The sequence below is a fragment of the Medicago sativa genome, chromosome 5, assembly GCF_051527215.1.
Source record: "Medicago sativa cultivar Bolivia chromosome 5, Bolivia_mono, whole genome shotgun sequence".
Lineage (NCBI taxonomy): Eukaryota > Viridiplantae > Streptophyta > Magnoliopsida > Fabales > Fabaceae > Medicago > Medicago sativa.
Window position 1 is genome coordinate 19,596,529 of NC_140753.1, and position 26,592 is coordinate 19,623,120.

Consider the following 26,592-nt stretch of genomic DNA (forward strand, 5'->3'; position numbering starts at 1 on the left):
CACATACTGCAAATTGATCGTTGAGTGATTTATTTGAAGTTCATTAAAGCCAATATATATTTTGAGATCAATTCACATGATCAATATATTTTGGATTTATTAGAAGGATTACCAGTTTGAATTTGGCTTGAAGAGATGTAAAAGAAAAATGATTAAGTGGTCGAAAGAAGACCATACAGTGTTTGTTCAGTTTTGGTATTATGTTTTAAAATGTTATTCCCCTCGTGTCTTTCGAGAACAACATTTTGGGGGGCCTCTATTAATACAAAAAATAAAATATTTCGACATCCTGCAAAGTGCAAATGGATTTCGACCAAGAGCATACAGACTTTGACATGCCGCATTTTCGACCAAGTGATTTAATGTGTTGCATGTATCTGGTTTTCAACCAAAGATAAGGATAAATAATCTGAAGTTACAATTGGAGTGCTTGGAAGTTATTTTCTAGTGTCTTGTAAGTTATTTCTACTTTTATTTTAGACCGTAAAATTTAATTGTAGTTTTTCCTGCAAGGTATATATATATATACACACATTTAGAGTCAGGATCCGTTGACACCAAATCTCAACCGTACATTATATTTAATCAAAAGCTCTTATTAATTTCAATGTTTCTATTTCCTGTATATCCTTCCTCTCAACTGCACACTATTTTTGTTCTATATGAGGTTTGAAACCTGGACATTATTATTCCTGTTAATATCTGCATCTTTTCCTTCATCTCTTTCTACAATTCAATCACCTCTTTCGTTAACCTGATATCTTTTCATGCCTTCTTTCCCTTTTCAGTGATGAAGAATCACGAGTTTTAATTTAAAATCCCTTAATTCTTTTCTTTCTTTCAGAAAATCTCTTGATTCATCTTATTCTAATTTATGGTCATGATTATTGATTTTATTAAGATTATAGAATCATAAGAATTCACCACCTCCTATAGCCAAATTGCAAACGAAGAAATACTTTTTAATTGGAAAGATTGCTTTGTAAATCATTAAAATAATTGCATATGATTGCAAAATCAATGGATATATAAATTTAATTTATGAATTAGGAAAACTGAAAACCCTTTAAACTAAATTGAATTGTTGTTGTGACAAATCAAGATTTATCCTTGGTGAGTATTGTTGCGTTAAAGTAATTGATATTTCTGTAATTGAGGACATCTCATTGTGAAGAAGATGATACTCTTTTAGGAAACAAGAGGATTTTTAGGAAAGGAAAATATTGAATGTTGAATGTCCATATTATGATTTTATTGAATAAAATTTGGCCTTTGGATTAAGATTAATGAATGCTTAAGATTTGGTGTCAACGAATCCGTTGACACCTGGTGTCAACGGATCCTGACTCATATATATATATATATATATATATATATATATATATATATATATATATATATATATATATAATGAACCAAATCCTTGATTTCTAAAAGCTCTTTGACACCCACATCATTGGAGCAAACATGTTCAAAAGTGGACAAGTGGACAGATAGATGGATTACAACCACCATTATATTTTTTGAAATTTAATTGCTTTATTACCGCTTTATTTTCCCTTTTCTTTACTACATTATGCACTTTTTCTTTCATTTTCTTTGTTCTTTTTTCTTTTGATTGCTCATTTGAGTGTTATTTCTTTTAAGTTGTTATTTGATAACTTGTTTTATTAAAGTTGTTAGAAGCAATTCTAACACTAATAAGAACAATTTGATTTGTTCTCAACAAACATATAAAGAAAGAGATCATAAATCGTTAAACTCAAAGAATCCCAAAAAAGACTTTAATTCAATCATTAACCGTTTTTAGATAATATTGTTTGTTTTACCAAAAATTAGTGTATACACCATGTTGGGAGGTCTACAAATAACCTGGCTATTTTGTTGGCTCTTCTTAGTATGTCCGCGGGGCTTAATATAATTTTTATGTATTTTTGAAACATTAAAATAATTTCTTAATGCACCTCTTGTACGCTAAAACCAACAAATTTATGACCCATTGTAACTATGTGGTGTGGCAAGGTCTCATTTACTTGGTCACACTATCAATAATTCTTCCCTCTCATTAGTTCTTCTCATTCTCATTCTCATTCATTGAAAATCCCATCGTTTATTAATCTCTTATTCATAGGCATACGATATTTGGATCAAACAAAGTCTCTTAAAGTTAAAGGACAAATTAAGTGATGTCCAAAAACATATAGACAAACGTAATACGGACTACAGTTGTTGAAGATTAGGTTTGGTTTGTTCACTTAGGAGTTAGGACAAACTTTCTCGCTATTTTCACCTTGGTTTCACAAAGTCCCATTTGTAATATTTGGCTTCCTATTTTGGTCAATGTATGTCATATAGCCTTAGGTCTATATTTAAATGAACTAATTGTGCTATAATCTTTTAGTTCATTTTATTAGTTGATAAAATCAATGAACATTTTGTTTACTTGGTGCATGCTATTTATAATTTATCACTCAAATTAGCTGTACTTCATTGTAAATATCATCCTTTATTCATCTGTTTAAAATTACCTTGTTGCAAAGTTCAAACAATGTAATTTTTTGACATTAAAAAAGTAAAATATCAATATTTGTAATTATTTTTCCAAAACATCCTTAAAAAAATCGACATACAAAAGCCTATATATAGATGGATTAACCCCTTTGCTCAATGCATCATACACAACATTACTACCATGGCCAACTCCATGCCAAAATTCCTTGCAACACAAAACCCCTTCACTGTTTCCCTTTCAATCTTTTTCTTTTTCCTTTTGTTAATCAACAATGTCAAGTCAGACTCATTTTCTTTCAACTTCCCCAAATTTGACACCGATGCCAAAAACATTGTCATCGACGGTGATGCCAAAACAACAGGTGGAGTACTACAATTGACTAAAAAGGACCAATTTGGCAATCCATCTCCACATAGTGTTGGCTTCTCCGTATTCTTGGGAGCTATTCAACTCTCCGATAAACAAAGTGGAAAAGTCACTGACTTCACCACCGAGTTTTCCTTTGTTGTGAATCCAAAGGGTTCACAACTTCACGGAGATGGTTTCGCATTCTATATAGCATCATTAGATTATGATTTTCCCGAAAATTCATCGGATGGTGGATTCCTTGGACTTTTTGATAAAGAAACTGCCTTCAATACCTCCAAAAACTCAATCGTTGCCATTGAGTTTGATAGTTTTACAAATGAATGGGACCCTCTCTTCCCAGAGAACTCACCTCATATAGGAATTGACATCAACACGATTGAGTCTTCGATCACTGTTCCATGGCCAATCGATCGTCAACCTCAAGGAACGATAGGAAAGGCTCGCATAAGTTATAATACTGCCTCAAAAGACTTGAGTGTGTTTGTAACTTATCCAAATAGTCCTGCCAAAGTTGATGTTATTGTGTCTTATCCTATTGATTTTGCCTCTGTTCTGTCGGAATGGGTATATGTTGGTTTCTCTGGTGCCACCGGTCAAGTTGCTGAAACACATGATATTCTTTCTTGGTCCTTTGTTTCAAACTTGTAGAGAGCATTGCATCATGGAGATGAAAAATAAATTGCATGTCCAGAGAATGATATATGTTGCTATTTTATTTTACTATTGTTGTTGTAATGGTTCTTCTCCCTAATAATGTATACACAAAAGTTATGAATGGTATATGATCCATTTATCCTAGTGATAGTAAGTACTTCACTTGATGTATATACTTCCTCCGTCCTAAATTATAAGTCGATGAAAAAAACAATTTACTTATTAAACCTATCCTACTAATAGGTTTGTTTTGTTAACTTTAGAACAAACTTCCTCGCTATTTTCACCTTGATTTTACAAAAACCCACATGTAATATTTGACTTCTTAGTTTGGTCAATGTATGATTATCATATATATTGATGCATTACATAGGGAATGATTTCCAAAAGAATGGAATCATATGAGATTTATTGGAAGATCTAAGAACAGTTACATGATTATGCAAAAACACAAGAAAATCATTAAACACAGTGTCTGTTGGACAATAAAAATCGGGGGTTGACTCTGTTTGGGCATGGAGCACCCGTACAAGCGCTCGTATGAGAACCGGGTACATTTCCAGGCGGTCTGAAACTATGTTTTGAGCTGTTTTCTCATGTGTTATTTCATATTTATTACTTAACTGAAAGTGAACAAACAAATCTCTAGTATAAAAAAAATTGATTTCAAATGACAGTAACTCTAGGTGAAAGGTTACTTTTCATGTGTGAAGTGGTGTTTATATTATGTGTTATAAATACATGGTATGTATCCATTCAAAAATACACAAGTTTGGCAAGTTACATGGTCTTATTCTCTTCCATTGTCTCATTCTAAATCACCTTCATATTATAAGTTAGCATATTTGAGATAATTGGTTAAACTATCAAGAATACATAAAAGACATAGTTATCCAAGTGATGAAATATTCAAAGTTATTGAAGTTACAAGAAAATATTGCAAGAATTTAATGAAATGATTGATAATGATAGAATGTATTTAGCCATGATATTGAAGGACATTGAAGACATTATTAGGGATGTGATACAAGCTTATATTTATTTGATCACCGATAGTGAAAATCAAAGTCACACTTGAGTAACATCAAGTTTTGATTCAATAGTTAAAGTTTAATATTATAGTGATTGAAGTACTCAACAATAGATACGTCTTAAGGGATAAAAATTCTTGGACGTACCATAACAATAAAAATGGTTGAATGAAGTCTTTCCTCTTAATGGACATATATCATATGTTTGTTGGAATGCAAAATTATGGGACATTTCTGATATAGTTTACCTATACCTATATGAGATTCAAGCGGTGCCTCTTCATAGAGATGACGGGCTTGCCTCTTAAATTATCACGAAATGGATAAACAATACAGTACCTTAATTACCACATGGGTCATTTTATAATTCTTTTAATAATACCGAGATTTCATGTGTGAGTTACATATTTATTCTAATGAATAATTGATGCGAAGTCATAAACTTCACCATTTCCACTGGTGGAAGATGATGATCCACTGGTGGAAGTTGATGAAAACAGAAACTTGGTGAAGAAGAAAAGAGAAAAGAGAGAGAAACTATGAATATTATTGAATCAATAATGATGAGTTTGTTACAAAGTTCTATATATAGTACAGATAGAATCTAACAAACTCTAACTAATTCCTATCTAGGGTTTTGTAATCTAAAGTAGGAACACAATAAGAACCCTAGGGCTGCAAAGGAAACTTGCGCAGCAAGTTAAGTACATATCAGGAATTAGAAGTTTAACATCCCCCCTCAAGCTTAGCATGGTATAAATCAATCATGTTAAGCTTGGGCAAAAATGAATGAAAGCTCTTAAATGGTAGGGGTTTGGTGAAAAAATCTGCAAGCTGTGAATGAGACTTGACTGGAAGCAACTTGAAGATGTTTTGTTGAATTTTTTCTCTGACAAAATGGCAATCTATCTCCAAATGCTTTGTCCTTTCATGGAATACTGGATTCTTGGCTATGTGTATAGCGCTTTGGTTGTCACAATAGAGAGCTGGAAGCTTGTCACATTTAACTTTTAAGTCTTGCAACAAGTAGAGAAGCCACTGTAGTTCACAACTTGCAAAAGAAAGAGCTCTATATTCTGCCTCTGATGAACTCCTTGCAATGGTATGTTGTTTCTTTGCTCTCCATGAGATTAAGGAAGAACCAAGAAAGAAACAATAACCTGATGTGGACCTTCTACTGTCTACACATCCTGCCCAATCTGCATCAGTAAATCCAAGTAACTGAAGTTTGGAATCTCTTCTGAATAGTAATCCTTGACCAGGATTCCCTTTGAGGTATTTTACTACTCTGCATGCAGTATCATAATGTGTGATAGTTGGAGCATTGAGAAATTGACTCAATTGTTGAACCACAAAAGCTATATCAGGTCTTGTAGTTGTAAGGTACAACAGTTTTCCCACAAGTCTCCTATAACTGAGAATATCATCATGAGGTGGTGAACTGTCTTGATGAAGCTTGATAGAAGGATCAAGAGGAGTTATAGCAGGTTTAGCACCAAGTAACCCAGTGTCCTTCAATAGATCAAGACAGTATTTCCTCTGACATATGCTTATGCCTGTCTTGGAATGAGCAACTTCAATGCCTAAAAAATATTTCAACTTTCCAAGATCCTTGATCTTAAACTCAGTATCAAGTTCAGTTTTGATCCTGTCTATCTCAATCATGGAATTTCCAGCTAATATGACATCATCCACATATACTAATAAAGCAGTAAAACTTGCATCATTATGTAGAATGAACAATGAATGATCTGATGCAGACTGTTTGTACCCTTGATGAAGCAGAAAACCAGTTAGCTTCTCATACCATTTCCTACTGGCTTGCTTCAAACCATATAGAGACTTTAACAATTTACATACTTGATTAGGCTTGGGACTATGAACACCTTGAGGAACTGACATGTAAACGTCTTCATTTAAATCTCCATGAAGAAATGCATTGTTTACATCCAACTGATGGAGGTGCCATGAATTTATGGATGCTAAGGCAAGTAAAGTTCTCACAGTTGTTATCTTGGCTACAGGTGAGAAAGTGTCAAAGAAATCAAGCCCTTCAACTTGTGTATAGCCCTTAGCAACCAATCTTGCCTTATATCTCTCAATAGTCCCATCTGACTTATGCTTTATCTTATAAACCCATTTGCTCCCTATGGGCTTTATATTTGGTGGAGTATCAACAAAAATCCAAGTTTTGTTCTGATTTAAAGCACTAAGTTCAGAATTCATAGCCTTCACCCAACATTCTTGCTTACTGGCTTCTTTGTAACTAGCTGGTTCAGAAGCATCAGTAATAGCCAAAGCAAATTTCTGGTGGGAAGCAGAAATATTGTTGAGTGAATGATAATGCTTAAGAGGATAGAGTATACCTGAAGAAGCCTGATTGGTTGAATTACTTGAAGAATTGCACACATAGTCTGAAAGGTGGTTAGGTTTGTGTGGGATTCTAGTTGATTTTCTAATGTTCAACTGTTGTGGTTCTGGTTCAATTTGTGTTGGGTTTTGAACTGCAATGTTGTTATCTATGTGTACATCTGGTTCATAAAGGTTTGGATCAGGCTCTTTGTTGGTTTCAGGTTGGTTTTGTTCAGTTGGTTCAAACTGGGATGGAGCTTGTTCAGTGGCTTCTGTAATGGGGTGTTTAGAATGATATTGCCACTGAAACAATTGATTAGGAGTGGAGTAAGGTAATATGTGTTCATGATAGGTCACATTTCTAGAGACAAGAATGTTTCTATGATTTAAATCATATAAAACAACACCTTTAATACCTTGCTTGTAACCTAAGAAAACACATTTTTGAGCTCTAGAATCAAATTTTGTTCTATGATTGTGTAAGGTTGAAGCATAACAGAGACAACCAAACACTTTGAAATCATTTAAATCTGGATCATGACCATATCTAAGAAAATAAGGAGACTTATTTTGCAATAAGGGAGTAGGAATACGGTTAATGATGTAAATGGCATGCAAAACTGAGTATGACCAGAAAATTTTTGGGAGTTTTGATTGAAAAAGCAAGGCTCTAGCAACATTTAAGATATGCTGATGTTTTCTTTCTACTCTCCCATTTTGTTGGGGAGTTTCAACACAACTAGTTTGATGTTCTATGCCTTTGGAAGAATAAAATTCAGGCATGAGAAACTCTGGACCATTATCAGTTCTAACAGTTTTAACTTTGCAGTCAAATTGAGTTTCTATGTTAAGAATAAAATTTTGAACACATTTTGAAACTTCAGATTTTGTTTTACATAACATGATCCATGTGAAACGACTGTAATCATCAAGAGCAGTAATGAAATACTTATGACCATGAATTGAACTAATAGAAACTGGACCCCAAATATCAAAATGAATTAGTTCATAACAATGACTAGCTTTATTTACACTGAGCTTGAAAGGAAGCTTTTTATGTCTAGAGTAATGACAGATATCACACACTGAATGACTATCAACTTTAATACAAGGAAAAGATTGTTGCATGCTAAGAAACCTATCATTAGACAAATGCCCTAGTCTAAAGTGCCACAGGGCTTCTTGAGGTAGAAAAGTGGTGGAAAAGCTGGCTTGAGATGAAGCTATAACAGGTTGATGAACTTGTGGGTTAAGGTTGAGGAAGTACAATCCTTCAATCAATTCACCCAAACCAGTCATCTTCAAATTGCTCTTGTCCTGTATAAAACATTTATCATTATCAAAAGTTACTATGCAATTATTATCCATGCATAGTTTAGGAACAGATAACAAATTCAATTTGAATTCTGCAACATATAGTACATTTCTAGCAACAAGTCCTGGTGAAAAAGTGACTGTATCAGAGAACTTTGCTATAGCCATATTACCATTTGGTAGTTTGATGTGCACAGGGATAATAGATGCATATGAATCAAAAAATTTGATGGAGGAGCATATATGATCACTAGCACCAGAGTCAACAATCCAAGTTCCAAAACTGGAATGATTCAAAGAATATGAGATTCTAGTTATAACTGAAGTCACATGGTTCACCTTGCTTGTGGTAGCTTGATGAGACTGAAGAAGAGTGACAAGTTGCTCATATTGCTCCTTAGTGATACCAAAAGATGGTTCTGAGTTGCCTGTTCCTTTGCAACTCTTTGAGTCATCCAAATCTTCCCTTTCTTCATTGCTCTCCAGAGAAGAGTTATTGACCATTGCAAAATTCTTCTTTCCATAGTTTGGAGGAAAACCATGTTTCCTATAGCAAGTATCAACAGTGTGGTTTTCCCTTCCACAAAAGGAACAAGAACGCTTCTGACCAGGAAAATTACCATTGGGGTTACCATTACCACGTCCTCTTCCTTGTGATTTACCCACTGAGTTTACCAAGATTTTTGTCTCATCAACAGGAAGTGAAAATCTAAACTGCCTCTCATGTTGCATAACCATGGAGAAAATCCTATTGATAGGTGGTAAAGGATTCATCAATAGAATCAGAGAACGAACCAAATCAAAGGAATCATTCAAACCAGTAAGAAAACGAATTGAACGCGTGATCTCATGTTGATGTTTAGCATTCATCACACCAGTGAGACACATGCAACGATGAGGACATGCACAAACAGGGGAAGGAAGATAAGCTTCAAGTTCTTCCCACAACACTTTCAAAGCAGTGAAAAATTCAGTAACAGAACGTGAATCTTGCTTCAAACTGAAGATCTCACACTGTAATTCAGAGATACGAATGAAATCACCTTGGGAGAAACGTTCTTTGAGCTCGTTCCAAACATCAATGGCATTTTCCAGAAAAACAATGCTTTGTGCAATTGAATCCTCAACAGAATTCATAATCCAAGAATGAACTAACATATTGCAACGATTCCAAGCTTTGAAATTCGGATCAAACTCAGTTGGAACAGGGATAAAACCATCCACAAAATCAAACTTGTTCTTCCCTCCAAGAGCTCTACGCATAGAACGCGCCCAAGAATGGTAGTTGGAATAGCTAAGCTTTGGTGTAATGGCGACGGAGGAAGGTCCATCAGAAGCATGAACGTAATACACGTTACCAGGTTGTTGCGACGGATCTTGAACCGGTGCAACCACGGGACCGCCATTAACGCCACCATTTGCATTACCACGAACCATGATGAAAAGAGAAAGAAGGAAAACAGGGAAGCAAAAAAACAATCTGGAACGAATATCAGAGTGAAGGAAACGATGCGCAACAGAGCTTAGAAAAGCTCTGATACCATCATAAACTTCACCATTTCCACTGGTGGAAGATGATGATCCACTGGTGGAAGTTGATGAAAACAGAAACTTGGTGAAGAAGAAAAGAGAAAAGAGAGAGAAACTATGAATATTATTGAATCAATAATGATGAGTTTGTTACAAAGTTCTATATATAGTACAGATAGAATCTAACAAACTCTAACTAATTCCTATCTAGGGTTTTGTAATCTAAAGTAGGAACACAATAAGAACCCTAGGGCTGCAAAGGAAACTTGCGCAGCAAGTTAAGTACATATCAGGAATTAGAAGTTTAACACGAAGTTTGGCTACCAACTTAAATGAGCAAAAACTAAATTCACCAAGTAATTGTTCAAATTGTGAGATATCATTATCTGAAACCATGATATTATAAGATTATAAGGTTTAATTGTTTTAAAAATGTTGGAAAATTGTGAGTAATTTCCAAAATAATAGAATCATATGAGACTAATTGAAAGATCTAAGACCAATTACATGATTAAAACACACAGGAAAATGATCAAAACACAAAATCAGGCGCTAGAGAATGAATTTCGTGTGCTGATTTTGTGTTTGTGGGTGCTAGGTGTGGACGTTGTGCGCTTTGCCCACAAGCAGTCCACAATGTTGAGCAACCGTACGAGTGTCATGTATATGTTTCTGGGGAGTTTATAACTTACGTTATGTGTGGTTTTCTAATGTTTTTGGGTTCGAATGGTTGTACACCTTTGAAGATTATTGATCAAGACGTGTTATTTCATTGTTATTACTTAACCAGAAGTGAAGAAATTAAACTCTTGAATCAAAAGTTTTTATTACAAATGAGGGTAACTCTTGGTGAAACGTTACATTTTATGTGCGACATGGTGTATCATGTATTATATACACATGGTTTGTACCCATCAGAAAATAGACAGATTTGACACATTACTTATACAGTCTAATTCTCTCCCATTTCCTCACTCTTAATCATCTTTGTCTTCTCTAACGCATGAGTGAAGTGTATAAATTTTTTTCTGTAAATTACTATAAAAAAATTCGTCATTACCAAAATATACATTAAGATTTCCAAAATACCATGAAGAAAATTCGTCATTACTTTGGTCAATGTATGTCCTATAGCCTTAAGCCTTTATGTAATGAACAGATTGTGCTATACACTTAATTAATAGTTAATTTTATTAGTTGATAAAATCTATAATGGTTTTTGTTTACTTGGTCAGACTATTTATAGCTTATCATCTAATTAGTTGTACTTCATTGTAAAAAATGTCTAAATCAACGCTTATTATCTATTAAAAATTGCTTACCTTGTTTGCAACCAATGTTGAAAAAAAGGGTCGAACATCAATCCAACTGTTAATCGCACATAAAGATAATCAAAATCATTAGTTGAATGGAAAACATACGAAAGTATATACTTAGTTGGAAACTAAATTTACTCCGCCTGTTTTGTTCAATGTAGTTTCAAATTCTCATGCGCTATTCTACAAGTTTATCAATTTAGTTTGAGTTTTGATATTTTAAATTGTAGAATTTAGTCTATGTGCTTCGTCCTCGTGAGCTTAGCTCAGTTGGTAGGGACAATGTATAATATATGCAAGGTTGGGGTTCAAACCCTGGCCACTAATCATGAAGTTTAGGAAAATTAAATTTCTATGCAAGGTCTGGGGTTCAAACCCTGGCCACTAATCATGAAATTTAGGAAAATTAAATTCTAGACAATAAAAAGCTCAAAGTGAATTCTCTTTATATATATATATATATATATATATATATATATATATATATATATATATATATTTGAATAGAGTAATAAAATTCTTAATTTTTAACCTTTGTTTGGATATTGTCATAAAAGTTAAAAGCTTTAGGATAAAAATATAAATATATAATGAAATTTGATTCAAAATAAGAATTTTCAAAGATTTTGGTTAAATTTCAAATTTCAAAAAACTATAGGAGGGTTGATAAAAGTATAAATATAAATATATAATGAAATTTGATTCAACATAAGAATTTTAAAATTTTTTGGTTAAATTTCAAAAAAGTTTAGGAGGGTTGTGTGTTTTTTTAGTGTTAAAAACTGAAATGCAGAAGTGTGGGGAAAATGAGAGGTTCAAATGGTATATAGGATATCCCAGACCTAGGCGCAAAGGAATTGATTTAGGTAGGGCTCAAGGCCGAGCTCTTAAATATTGGCAACCCCAGCAGCAAGCCTAGCTCGCTTTTCAACCTGCTTCACTTCAAAATAGTTGCGTAGGTAGACTACTATAAGGAAGAGTTTCCGTGTTTAAAGAAGAAAACAAATTTATGCCAAAAAGACAGACTTTCCTCGTGTTAGCGTAAGACTCTTCAGTAAGATATGGTTTTACCCTTTTCCTTTTTCTTTAGACTTTATAACTCCTGATCCCATGCTAGGAACTTTTTTGTTTTCTAATTGCAGTGACTGCCCTTACACAACTGTTACGACATTGACTCGATCAACAAGCCCTCGTGTATGGATTCTATAATCCGAAACATAAAAAACATGCTCCAAAATCTATATAATTTACAAATGGTAATTTTGACAAAAAAGAAAAAAATCTAAAGGGTGCGCGAGAGGTGTGTCTGGCGAGATTTCACAAAACCTACGTTATCATTACATATATAAGTCCTTTATTGCTCAACATTTACTTTTTCATTCAATGTGAGACTTCGAACTCACTTGCCACAACATGTTCATCATGCTAATTTATATGATGAATCTATAAATCATGTTTTTAACTAATCTATATAATAATTAAAAAAATGGCTTTGGTTTGACAAAAAAAAAATGGCTTTGTTAACGAGTGTTCCCGGAGCAATCTTTAAAGATTTCAAAAGAAAAAAAATATTTTTTTAAAATGTCAAATATTTCGATTTCTAATATATTGATTACACATATTTTTATAAAAAGTTACTATTTAAAGCCTTAATGAGTGCACCAGCACTCGTTAACCTTTCCCTTTAAAAAAAATAATATATCAATAATCACACTAACAAAGTTCTGGTGTGCATGCAAACAATATTGTTGCATTAGTTTTACCAATATTAATAATTATTTTGCAAAAAAACAACCTTATAAAATCCAAATACAAAAAGCCTATATATAGATGAATTAACCCCTTTGCTCTATGCATCATTCACAACATTACTACAATGGCCAACTCAAACCCAAAGCTCCTTGTGACACAAAACCTCTTCTCTGTTTTCCTTCTGACCTTTCTCTTGTTAATCACCAATGTCAAATCAGACTCATTTTCTTTCAGCTTCCCCAAATTCGACACCGATACTAAAAGCATCATTATTGACGGTGATGCAAACACAACAAATGGAGTACTACAATTGACTAAAAAGGACCAACTTGGCAAGCCATCTCCACACAGTGTTGGCCTCTCCTTCTTCTTGGGAGCGATCCACCTTTCGGATAAACAAAGTGGTAAAGTTGCGGATTTCACCACCGAGTTTTCCTTTGTTGTGAATCCAAAAGGTTCACAACTTCATGGTGACGGTTTCACATTCTTTATCGCATCGTTAGATTATGAGTTCCAGGAGAAATCATCAGATGGTGGATTCCTTGGACTTTTCGATAAAGAATCTGCCTTCAATACCTCCCAAAACTCCATCGTTGCCGTTGAGTTTGATAGTTTTAGAAATGAATGGGATCCTCAAATCGCAGGTAACTCACCTCATATAGGAATCGACATCAACACGATTAGGTCTTCAGTCACTGCTCCATGGCCAATCGATCGTGTACCAGAAGGATCGATAGGAAAGGCACGCATAAGTTATAATCCTGCCTTGAAAAAATTGAGTGCGTTGGTAACTTATCTAAATGGTCCTGTCATAAAGGAAACTGTTGTATCTTATACTGTTGATTTTGCGGCTGTTCTGCCCGAATATGTCCTTGTTGGTTTCTCGGGTGCCACGGGCCAACTTGCCGAAACACATGACATTCTTTCTTGGTCTTTCGCTTCAAATTTGTAGAGAGCAACACACAAGGAAGAAGAAAATAAAATGTGTGTTCAAAGAATATTAATATTGATAAGTTATTTTATGTTGCTATTGTTGTATTGTTTATGTTTCCTTAATAAGGATGAACTTAATGGATGATATGAATATGTTATGTTTATTAAACAAGTTGTACTTCACTAGATCAATGGTGGATATATAGAATAAATCTGCTTATGCTTAAGTAACGAAGTTTAATTTTTAATTTCAGCATGTTTATGCACTTGCTAATAAGATGCTGAGCGTTATAAATAGGATTAAGGATAAGAAAATGAAAATATATTTAATCCTAAAAAGTTAATTTTCATGGGTTGAAACTAGCTTGACAAAGAAATTACCGGAAAATTGTTGTGCAATACGTATAAAAAAATAGAAATTATATATTTGAAATTGTGCCGATTTATTTATCAAAAATTTAATAATTAATTTTTGACAATAATATTTGTTATTTGTGGAATACTATAAACATGTACTCTTGTTAGCACGATCCGTTTTTATAACAACAAAATGAATTCATTGAAACTTGACGGCTAAACTTAATTATAAGTCATGCGCTAATTAAGGAGCAAACTCACTATAGTCTCTAAATGCATTAAAATTACAAATATGTCAGTAGTGTCTCTTTTATTACTCCCTCCGTTCCTTTTTAAGTGTCACTTTTGGAGAAAAATTTTGTTTCAATTTAACTGTCACTTTCAAAGTTCAATGCAACATTAAATGTTGTTTTACCATTATTACCCTTAGTTATTTATTGTGGAGAGAGAAGTATATGAAAGAAGATATTAAATGAATAAGGTCATTATGGTAAAAGTATAAATTATTGTATCAAAAGTAGTAACATTTATTTATTGTCTTGGTATGTGTAAAATGTCAAAATGTGACAATTAAAAAGGAACGGATGTAGTAATAATTTGATGACTTAATTGACTATATAACCATTAATAAAAGAGACACATGTGAATACTGTTGTAATTTCAATACATTCATAAACCATAGTTATAATATCTCCCATATTTAGAGACTAACTAGTATAGTGACCCGTGCCAAGCACGGGAAATAAAAAACTTTTTTGATCAAATGTATAGATTTTATATTATGTTATCTTAAAATTATAAATGTGATTATAATTTAAATTTGATATGGAAAAAAATATCATCTTAATATTGTTAATTTTGTATATATTTTGAAATATCTAAACATTGCACATAACGATTAAAGTATTTGGATTTATACTTATACTAATTATTTGTAGTATAAGATGTACTCATTGTTAAACTTAACATATGTAATATTTATGCAAAAATACGCTGACGTACTGTATATTATTATTTGTTGACATAATATATTTTATTAATCATAAAAACAAAAAAGATTATATTTTTTTTTATATAATAGTCAGTGTCAGATGTATACCCATAGTCTGTGAATGCAAACGTTAAATTTTTTATGGGTGTGTCTAAATATAGTTTGGGCTACAGAAACGTCGATTGTTATTTGTTTTTATTTTTTACAAAGCCAACGGTCTAATGTAAATTTGTATTTTGGGGGTAACAACGATGTAAAAAAAAAGTTCTGCGTACTGTTATACCTGAAAAGTGCATCAATTAAAAGTCAATGGCAGGAGGATCTGCTTATATAGAAATTGCATGTCCTGTAATGACCAATACGTAGACATGGCAACGGGGCGGACCGGGGGCGGGTTTGAGAATCCCTGTCCCCGCCCCCGCTTCCATGCACCCGTACCCGCCCCCGCCTCTGTCCCCAAACCATATCAGGGGTAAAAATTGAACACACAACCCCGCCCTCAACTCCCGGCTCCGCCCCCACCCCCACCCGCGAAAACTTTATTTTTTATAAAATATTTAAAAAATGCATATTTTTTCATTTTTTCATAGCAACAAAAACACAATAATTATATTAATAATTATTTATCTAATAAACTTTTTTCAAAAGAGCAAAATAATTATAATAAATACGTTTCTAAAGAGTAATATTATATTAAAATAGGTTGGTACTTATGGAAATAAGATTATAAAATTTAAGAAAGAAAGTTTTAAAAAACGGGTGCGGGGCGGGGGTGGGTGCGGGGCGAGAGTAAGCATACCCAGCACCCGCCCCCGTACTAAAACTCCAAATTTCCCCCACACCCGTACCCGCACCCGGTTAAATCGGCTTTTCCCCGTTAAATTCGGGGCGGGGGCGGCCGGGTCTTGCGGGGGCGGGGTTTGTTACCATGTCTGCCAATACGCCTTACAAAGAAATTAAAAAAGAAAAACGACTTCCAAACAATATGTAACTTTAGTTTTTTAAATTATAGCAACAACAATTCTAAAACATAGCCAATGATCATACTTTTTGAAAAACTTCATAATACACAACATTTTTGGTTTCCTTGCAAACATTATTATCTTCATCCAAGATGAGCAGCTTCAAACCTTTTCTAGAAGTAACTCGAGAGACAATGACATAGAGTTGTCCATGCGTGAACACGGGCTTAGGAAGATAAACTCCCACTCGAGATAAAGATTGACCCTGACTTTTATTTATTGTCATCGCAAAACAAAGCGTCAATGAAAATTGCATGCGTCTGAATTTGAAGGGTAGTTCTGGATCACTCGGAATAAGATTCATCCTGGGAATGAATACCCTGGTACCTGCCCTTTCTCCTGTAATTACAGTAGCAACTACCGTGCTCTTCCCTAGATGTGTAACTGTCAGCCTCGTACCATTACATAGTCCATTGGCCTGATCAATGTTTCTCATCAGCAGAGCCGGACATCCCACCCTTAGTTTCAACCGGTGATTTGGAATTTCAGAGCTCTTAATACCATTAAGAAATTCTGTTGTGAAATACTCTCTTTGGACATCATAATTTTCACACGATCGACAAACAGAATCAGAGCTTAAATACTCTTTCTCTTCACTTGGAATCAGTGACATCATATATTCGTTAACATGCTCAACTGAATCAAGCGTTGGTGCGAGTATTTCCCTTTCTTGGAAAAATAGCTGGTCACCAATGTTATCATTCAAATCAGGATACACAAAGTTTATAATTGACATCAACGGATTTGTTGTGTCCGATATGAGCAAATATTCAAGAATTTCTACCTTCATTTCACCATTCTCATCCGAACGTCATTGTCGTCTCCAGTTGAGAGTATCCACTTACCAAAATTAGGAATTTTTTCCTGCTCTGCATTCTCTGCAGGTACCAAAGATGCACCCAATCTCATATTAACAGTAAGCCTCTACAAATTACAATAAGCTCATATCTTTGATGAATTGATTGAGGCATCAACAATATCCTGCCTCGTTCCTTTTCGGACAACAGACAATATCTGCCTGAAATCACCACCTAAAACTACTGTCATTCCACCAAAAGGTCTAAACTCGTTTAGGGGATCATTCTTGGACATCACACATTGATCGGTCAACTGCCTCAAAGCACCATCGGTGCATCATTGGAGTCTCATCCCAAATTATCAACTTTGCAGCGCACACCAGGTCGGCCCTATGACTACCCTTTTCCATCATAAGCGATGATGCCTCATTAATCTCAATAGCGACTGTCAGCGTCGAGTGAGCGGTTCTTCCACCTGGTAATAGAAAAGCCGTTATACCGCTGGATGCAACATTCAATACAATTAACCCCTTCGATCTAACAACATCTGACAATGTTTTCCATATAAAGGTTTTTCCAGTACCACCGTAACCATATAAGAAAAAGAAACCACCGTCGTCAGAACCAACGGACTCGATGATCTTGTCATGCACACATCTTTGTTCATCAGTCAACATCAACGTGTGTCTTATCCAGTTCATCTTTGTTGTCATTTAGCTCATCAACGATAAGCTTGTTTGTGAAAGTTGGCATGTCTGCTGCATTTGGCCTGGCCATAGATTTGAAGTCAATAAGAGACCGTCCTTTTTCCTGAAGCAGCATTTCAATTTCAATCAAACACAGCTTCTTTAAGTCATCGTCACTGATATGCAGATCTGCATATTAAATGTAAAGTCCCGAAATTAATATTAACACCTTTGCATGCATATGTGTGCACGTTGAAGGGAAAGATAAAATATTAGCATTATATGAGAATTCTTAACATTTAAACATATTGATGTAGGATTTCTACATGTCATATAACTATGTACACGTGAGTATATATAGGATCGTTTTCCACAGGGAGTTGCGGTATATCATAAGCATGTTCACAATCTTTCACATTAAGGTATCATTTATAAAATGTTTGTTTGTAACACTATATCCATAGATGACAAAAGTAAAAACGAGAAAAGATCGAACTATTTCGCTTGCGGTATAAGTTAACGAGCAAGCATAACAGCAGCAATCTCTCGATCGATTAACAGACTCTAGCTTTATAACCAATATTATTACAATCATTTCTACAACATCCTTCGTGTCCAAAGCGACATCGTTATTTCTAAGTTAGCGTTTAAACATTCGTGTCCAAATCCCTTAAACGATAACAAAGTCGATCGGATAACTTAATCGACCGTGTCCAGCCTGATTAAGTATCCGAAAGCATTAAAATCTTGATTAAAAGTAATTATCAAAGGTTTACAAACGTGTCAAGAGTGATATAACATAAGATAGATTGTTATTCTAGTTCTAGATTCAAGAGTTCGTGTCCAAATCATCTTGAATCTCTTTGAAAGCATTAAAAGCAAGAATAACAACAATATTGAATCACTAAGCTAGAACCTTATATATTAAAAGATCAAAAGATTACATAATAGCTTGATTGTTACCTCAATACTACAAAGAAGGTGATAGTTACACATAGACATGTAAACTAATGCAAGGAATGAAGGAAAGATGAAGATTCCATGCCAAGATCCTTGATGTCTCAATGAATCTAGGGTTGAATCTACTCCTTAATCACTTGCTTTGTGTTTCTCTCTTGGAAATAGCTCTAACCTCTCTCTAGAAATGTATAAAATATCAATGGAATAGTGAATGACCTAAAAGAGAGGTAAGAATGCTATTTAAATGGGCCTGTATTTTTGTACCTATGCCAATAGCGCCTGCCACGCTAATGGCGTGGTAAGTCGGCCTATAATCTGGCCAATGGGCTGCTGCCACGTTGGCCTTGCCCTGCTTCTACGCTCCAGCCACGCTAATGGCGTAGCTTTCTAGACTTGTTACGCTAATAGCGTCTCTCACGCTAATGGCGTGGTTCTTCATGGTCTGCTACGCTCCAGCTACGCTATTACCGTACCTTTCTGGAGTGATTACGCTAATAGCGTAGCTTACGCTAATGGCGTGTTCTTCACAAGTGCTCCAGATTTCACGCTCCAGGTGCGCCATTGGCGTACCCTTCTGACCTTGGGCTTTTCTTCCTCACGCTAATAGCGTAGATTACGCTAATGGCGTGGTTTCCTTGAATTTTGACTTTTCTTGCTCCTTGCTTGTATTTTCCTGCACAACAAGGGTAGAATAAGGCTCAAAAGCATAAATGACATATTAACACAATATTTGGAGTTTTCCAAAGAGAATCTTGCAAAACAAGTCACTAAAATGCCGAAACTCCTATATGAAATATATCACTTTTAAACATTTATCACATATCAGCTTAAAAAATGTAGAAAATGCTGAATGGTATCGTAGAGTTAGTAACTCTTGGTTTGTTCTTTACTATAATTGCCTCGTCCATGTCATTTGCACCCTGATGCTAAACTCGTCATCCCATAATTCCAAGCAGTATTTGACTTGCGTTGCTTCAAAAACAACAACAAAGGAGTACGTAAAGAGAAGTGCAGTGGAGACAACAATAACAAAGCATATCTCAGTGGAGACATGTTTTTACTTTGAAGTTTTATGTTACCTCTTAATGCATTTTAAGTGCAGCTTTTCCTTTTAAAGTTGCATAATGACACACCATTTGTTCTAATTCTCATCAATGACAATTGCAACATGTTCTGGCCTTAAAAAAAAATATCATTATGTCTTGAAACATGTCTATTTTCACTTCTGTCTTTGTCATAAAAACTAAAAATGATAGTAAGAGAATATATGCAATGCAACGGAAAAAATGATATTAAAGTTACGACTCAATTCTTAATCGAAAAAAGCTTCTTTCAGCTTAACTCAAACTAAAAAAATAAGCTTATTTGTAAAGGATTTCCCAAGCCATTATCTAATTAACGCGAAAATAAATAGATATAGAAACTGCTACAAAAAGATGTCATGAATGCTCACTAATCTAGATAACGTGAAAAATTAATCAATTAAAGAACAATTTTGTGGCGTTGATAGTAGGTCATGCATTAACCTTATGTTGTTTGCATTATTTGTAGGTGTGTTAGTGTCAGTTCTGCGCTGCTATTACGTGATGTAGCCGCTGGCTGGGAGGCTTTTGTTTGTGCATAATTGCTATTGCGTCCGCTTGGCTTTTCTGTTTTTTAGTTGCAGGTATTTCAGCCTGTTGTAGTGCAGCTTTGCTGCTGTGCATCTGCGATTTTTTAGAGGATCTTTGTGGGCATTAGGTTGTGAGATAGAGGTACTCTCGTGTAGGCAGCACCACGATTAGTCGTGGTACTTTGCTGGGTTTGGTCTTTGATGAAGGCAACCTAGTGTACACCTCGGCCTCATGATTATTGCACCCGACCCTTGTATATGAATTTACCATCCGCATATATCTCCCTTAGATCATACCCCTATTCAAGCCTTCAAAACACTCCCTACATTCACATTTAGGTTCCCTCGTAGAAAAATATTTTCTCCTAGTGGTATATTTAGAATTAAGCCTCCTAAATCATCCCAAAATTTACTTTTAAAGTTTTTTTTAACCCTGCCCAGGGTGCATAAGCACTAATGATATTAAAGATGTATTGTTCCACTATAACTTTTAGGAATATGATATGATCTTCTATCATTTTCACATCTATAATATCCTTCTTTCATTCCTCATCAACAATAATGTCTACCCTATTTGTCGGTCTAACTTATAACACTAAAGACGTATTGTTACACTATAAATTGTATAACTATGATATGATGTCCTATCCTCTTTACATATACAACATCCTTCTTTGATTCCGTATTCACTATGATGTCTACCTCATTTCTCGTTCTAACTTTATTAGTGTACCAATTCTAAAACCTTGAACTATCTAATTCTTTCGCCCTTTCATCCACCCACTTAATTTCATGATATTAAAGATGTATTGTTCCACTAAACTTTTTAGGAATATGATCTCCTATCCTTTTCACATCTATAATATCCTTCTTTCATTCCTCACCAACAATAATGTCTACCCTATTTGTCTGTCTAACTTGTAACACTAAAGACGTACTGTTACACTATAAATTGTATAGATATGATATGATGTCCTATCCTTTTTACATATACAATATCCTTCTTTGATTCTGTATTCATTATAATGTCTACCTCATTTCTCGATCTAACTTTGTTAGTGTACCAAATCTTAAACCTTGAACTATCTAATTTTTTCGCCCTTTAATCCAACCACTTATTTTCCTATATGCACGTACAATAGTCTTCCTTCTAGTCATAGCACCAACTATTTCAATATATTTTTCTATAAGAGTGTCTATATTCCATGTTCCAAAACTGATCATACTCTCTTGTACTAACTTCTTTATCCACGCATCATTTTTAGAGGTCCATATTACACCTCAAAATGAATGTGATACAAATAACATACATTTTGCCCAAACCATGGGTCGTTTATGCGTATGATGGTTTACCGAAAATTATCATTGATAGTTGAAAGACCAATTTTAAAAGGCTATATTGTGGTAGCAAAATATTTGCATTGATTTTGCTAGGCTGTATTTTTTATTCATTGTTTGAAAAATGGAATATGTTATTTAGTATATCAATAATATTAATGGGACTTATACCGTCTTCAATAATTTTTATTTTTAAACCAAAAGTGGGCAATTAGAGTATCACCTCACCAAAATATATTAAATAAAAAATATATACAATAGAAAAAGAGGAGAGACCAAACCAAAACTCTCAGAAATTTAAGAATCTAAAGTTTGATAAACCAAACTTGTTTCCAACAGAATACTCACTAATTTGGGCAGAGATGTTATTGCAGTTAGTATAATCATTAAGAGTCGGACCTAAATTTGCTAAAGCATATAAGCAAAAATTTAATTCTCTATAAATATAAGAAAATATAACTTTCATAAGCATATATATGTTCCAAATTTGTTAAACACTCATACAAACTTCTATAAGTAGCTAGCATTTCTCTTTATATATGTTTATATTTGGGTTTCTTAATTAAGATTTCTTTTGTCAAAAAAAAAATTAAGATTTCTAAAACTTTTTTATATATACATTCAAAAAAAAACTTTTTTATATATGTTTAAAATTATATTTGTATAAAATTTGTTAAACACTCGTACGAACTTCTTATCGAAATCAAATATCTCAAAATTCAATAATTTTTTATATACACTTAAAATTATGTTTGTATAAAATTTATTTAATAAAACACTGATAAAAATGTCTCAAGTAAGTCGAATATCTGTAAAGATTAAAACCAATTTATATGTGATTAATGCATTAAAATCACGTGATTCTCCTTTATTTCTCCATTAAATATCTAAGGTATTTTATTAATGATATTAAATCGATTTAAACAAAATTAAATCATTTAAATAATGTGATTCTCATTACCTGTATAGGAGTAAAGTAGTCATTAAGGAGAATATCTTCATTAATATTAAAATGTGATTAATGATTTAGAAATTTTTTAAAATGTGATTCTCATTAACGAATATATATATATATATATATATATATATATATATATATATATATATATATATATATATATATATATATATATATATGAGTTAGGATCCGTTGACACCAGGTGTCAACGAATTCGTTGCGTCTATTGTTTTAATCTAAAGGCCCATACTTATTTGTTTAACTTACTCCCGTGAACCTTTTTCCCTTGATTCCCCTCTCTGCTGGGCAAATTGTTATGATTTTGTTCTCCTCTCTAATCTCAATAACAAAATCACATCTATCCATCTCCAACAAAGATAATTCTTGATGCTTTTTCTCTATACAATTGGCACCATCTAAATTTAAAGGGTTTTTCATCTCAATTTAAAGGGTATCAAATTATGGTTAAATTACGGTTAAATCACTGCCTTTCTCAATTGCAATCACTGTCATACACTTAGCATAAATTGCCCGTACTGAAGTGAAGAAAATAAAAGATGTAGACACGAATTCGAATAACAAGAATCAATTGCTGAGAAGAAATTGAGTTGAATGGTAAGGCTTCACCGCAGCAGAGATAACAAGAATCAAGTACGGACGAGATATAATGTGGATCTAGTGAATTAATGAGAGCCATTAGATGAAATAAAATAGACGGTTAAGATTCGGTGTCAACGAATCCGTTGACATCTGGTGTCAACGGATCCTGACTCTCTCTCTCTCTCTCTCTCTCTCTCTATATATATATATATATATATATATATATATATATATATATATATAAACACAGTTCTCTCATTAAGGAGAATATCTTCATTAATATTAAAATGTGATTAATGATTTAGAAAAATTTTATTACATTAATATCATTTGTTTTTTTATGGTCCTTTTGAATGACCTTAACAAAATAACCAAATATTATTTTTTTGGGTACCAAGTAAAATGTATCTAGTTAAATTATATAACAAATTAATGGTTACTACCAAATCTAATTAAATTATTTTAAAAAGTTACACTTTTATCAAATCATTTTTTTTTTGACAAATCAAATCATATTTTTATTATTTGACATATATCAATTATTTCATCTCTTTGATATTTAAATAATTATTTCATTAATCGTATTTTAATTAGATATTACTTGTTTTATTTTAATATCTGAATTCAAATATATTAATTTAAATTATTTGATTATTCAAAAAAAAAACATATTAGAATTTGAAATTGTAAAACTTCCTTTTGTATTTGTATTTCTAAAATACGAAACGTTTAGCAGAAAGAAAAAACATTTAATTATTTTTACAAATATAAAGCATACGTTTTCACAAAATAAATCAACAATAATTTGGAATTCGTATTTTTTGAATGAATAGGAAATGTTTGATTTGAAATTTGAAGCATATTAAAATTTGAAATTGTAAAACTTCCTTTTATACATAAACAATAAATACAAATTTGTGAGGATGAATGTGGTGAGAGTATTTTGTGAGGATGAATGTGGTGAGAGTATTTGAAAAAAGAATAGGATGAGAGTGCCACGTGTCATAAGAATAGGAGGAGAAAAAACATTTCCATAAAGGGCTATGGAATCGGCCGTAAATTTATATTATATAGATAACATAGTTATTTACTCGCTAATTAAGTAAGTAGAACAACATGTTCAGTAAAAAAAGACAATTCACAACAAACTAGGCCAAATCTGAACTCCCCAATACACAATGTTTAGCATTGAATTATACTAAAACTAAGTTTTAATGTGTCAAATGTGTTAGACTCCCCAATTACTTTGATTTAATAGTATTACAATATTTATTATTACATTTTGTCCATAATTTTTTTAGCTATTTTTAGGTATTTCACTTTGATACCTTAAGCTTTTTTAATCAAAGAAAATTATTCGAGGTGTGTTAGACATTAAATATTTTCAACCCCCGTCTCATACGTTTATGGATCTGCCCCCGGATCTATCCTTGGTCTTCCACATCCTAAATTTGATCCAAACATCAAGATTCCACTTCTGATCCCCCCACATAGCCGAACCAATACTCTAATATCACTTGTTGAAGAGTCCGAGGAAACGCCGTGAACATAAGCTGACTAATCAGGGCCGTCCCTAAGAATTCGGAGGCTCGGCTCTGGGAATGAAAAGAGGCCAGTGATAAAATCAAAACATAATTTTTTTTAAAAGAGCAATGTTCTATTTATATTTTTTAAAAGATAAATATAAGGTGCCGTATATATGCGGTACACCCAAAGGTGAAAATGACTACCGTAAACATGAGGAACCCCCACCTAACACCAAAAGCAAGAGGACCTAATTCTAATAGGCCTAAAAGGCTAAAACAAGGGGACAGAAAATGGCTGGGGGTATTAAAAAAAATTGAAGGGCAGTAGTACTAGTGGGCATTAATTTTTTTTTTTTAGGCCCATGGCTGAGGGAGGCCCAGCTCTGTTGAGCTGTTTGCACCCCCTCAGGGCCGGGGCTGTGACTAATGCTCCAAGACCACAAAAGAGAAAAACTTACATCTCTACCTAAATCATTAAGGTATTTGAAATATGAGTAACATGTCTTATATATCTAACATTGAACTCATTCATAGTCGGTTAAAGACTAGTCACTCACAATTGAACCCAACAAATGGTAATATTATGTTCAAGGTACATACAATGGAAGCAACTAGACGGTTAAGCAGAGGCCATTGTCAACAAAGAATTGCACTACTGTTCATGGACCTGGCTTTAGAGTGATTATGATTAGAAGTAAAATTTAAATTAAAGTCAATTATTTTCCAATGGCAACGATACTTTCAATGATTTTTCAAATACTTTCACAACATTATCCTCGTTAGAATATTCCTAAATATTACACGCCCTTCCTGTATGTATATGGTTGATCGTTTACAAAAGAGACATCCAGATTTTGGTGTTTGATAATTGGAACAATGTAAGCATCCAACATATTTTTCATTGGTATTTCCCTCTTAATTAGTTGGCAAATTGGAAACACACTTACTATGTGAGTTGCATGTCGTATTCATTTCGGCAAATTTTAATTCTACTTTATTTTCTTAGACGTAACACAACCCTATAAATAGCCACAATTTCTTTGGTTTGTAGCATCGCAAAATGGCTCTTTCTTCAGCACTTATTAAAATTTTCATTACTTTCCTCTTCCTACAAAACTATGTCAATTCACAATATCCACCAACACCATCAAAACCACAGCCAAGTCTAGGAAGTACAATTTCTTTTTCCATAACAAAATTCGATGAAGAAAATCCCGACATATTTGTCAAGGGAGATGCCTCAATCTCTAATGGTGTTCTTAGCCTAACAAAAACCGACAAATATTCCGGTAATCCACTCCAAAAAAGCGTTGGACGCGCAACTCATCTCACACCGATTCACATTTGGGATGAAACTAGTGGAGAATCAGCAGATTTCTCCACTAGTTTCTCCTTTATCGTGAACACCAACGGTTCAAGACTCCACGGAGACGGATTTACTTTCTTTCTTGGACCACTTCATTTTGACTTACCAAAAAATTCAAGCGGAGGATATCTTGGCCTTTTCAACCCGGAAACTGCACTTATTCCATCTGAAAATCCTGTAGTAGCTATTGAGTTTGATAGTTTTACAAATGGGTGGGATCCAGCTTCACCATCTCAATATCCTCACATTGGAATTGATGTTGGTTCCATTGATTCGCGCGCAACTGTGAATTGGCCTCTTGATTTTGTGCAACCAAATGCTTTAGGAGAAGCTAGTATAAACTATAACTCTGAATCTAAAAGATTAAGTGTGTTTGTGGCTTATCCTGATAGTGGTAAGAATGCTACTGGTGTCTCTTTTGTTGTTGATTTAAGGAGTGTTCTACCTGAATGGGTTAGAGTTGGTTTCTCTGCTGCTACTGGAGAATTGGTTGAAACACATGATATCATTAATTGGTCTTTTGAAGCAGCCTTATAATAACTAGCAACTCTTGGGAGGTTGGGGAGTTCAATAATTACTTTCAATAAAAGTATGTTTCTTTGTTGTGAATTGTTGA

General features: G+C 33.6%; 3 protein-coding genes across 3 annotated transcripts; all 3 read left to right on the forward strand.

The window, feature by feature from the left end:
* Window positions 1-2,692: 2,692 nt before the first annotated feature.
* Window positions 2,693-3,679, forward strand: LOC146920828 (lectin 5). The gene has a single exon (XM_085710741.1). The coding sequence runs from the start codon at window positions 2,693-2,695 to the stop codon at window positions 3,527-3,529; it is 837 nt and encodes a 278-aa protein (XP_085566867.1). The 3' UTR covers window positions 3,530-3,679.
* A 9,275-nt stretch (window positions 3,680-12,954) lies between these two features.
* LOC146920829 (lectin 8) lies at window positions 12,955-13,833 on the forward strand. Its single transcript, XM_085710742.1, has one exon. The coding sequence runs from the start codon at window positions 12,955-12,957 to the stop codon at window positions 13,780-13,782; it is 828 nt and encodes a 275-aa protein (XP_085566868.1). The 3' UTR covers window positions 13,783-13,833.
* An 11,837-nt stretch (window positions 13,834-25,670) lies between these two features.
* On the forward strand, window positions 25,671-26,513 carry LOC146920830 (lectin 9). Its single transcript, XM_085710743.1, has one exon. It carries the CDS (start codon window positions 25,671-25,673, stop codon window positions 26,511-26,513), a length of 843 nt encoding a protein of 280 aa, XP_085566869.1.
* Window positions 26,514-26,592: the final 79 nt, after the last annotated feature.

Bases quoted from the DNA above. Each gene is read 5' to 3' on its own strand.
- LOC146920828 (XM_085710741.1), top strand. From the start codon at position 2,693: ATGGCCAACTCCATGCCAAAATTCCTTGCAACACAAAACCCCTTCACT.
- LOC146920829 (XM_085710742.1), top strand. From the start codon at position 12,955: ATGGCCAACTCAAACCCAAAGCTCCTTGTGACACAAAACCTCTTCTCT.
- LOC146920830 (XM_085710743.1), top strand. From the start codon at position 25,671: ATGGCTCTTTCTTCAGCACTTATTAAAATTTTCATTACTTTCCTCTTC.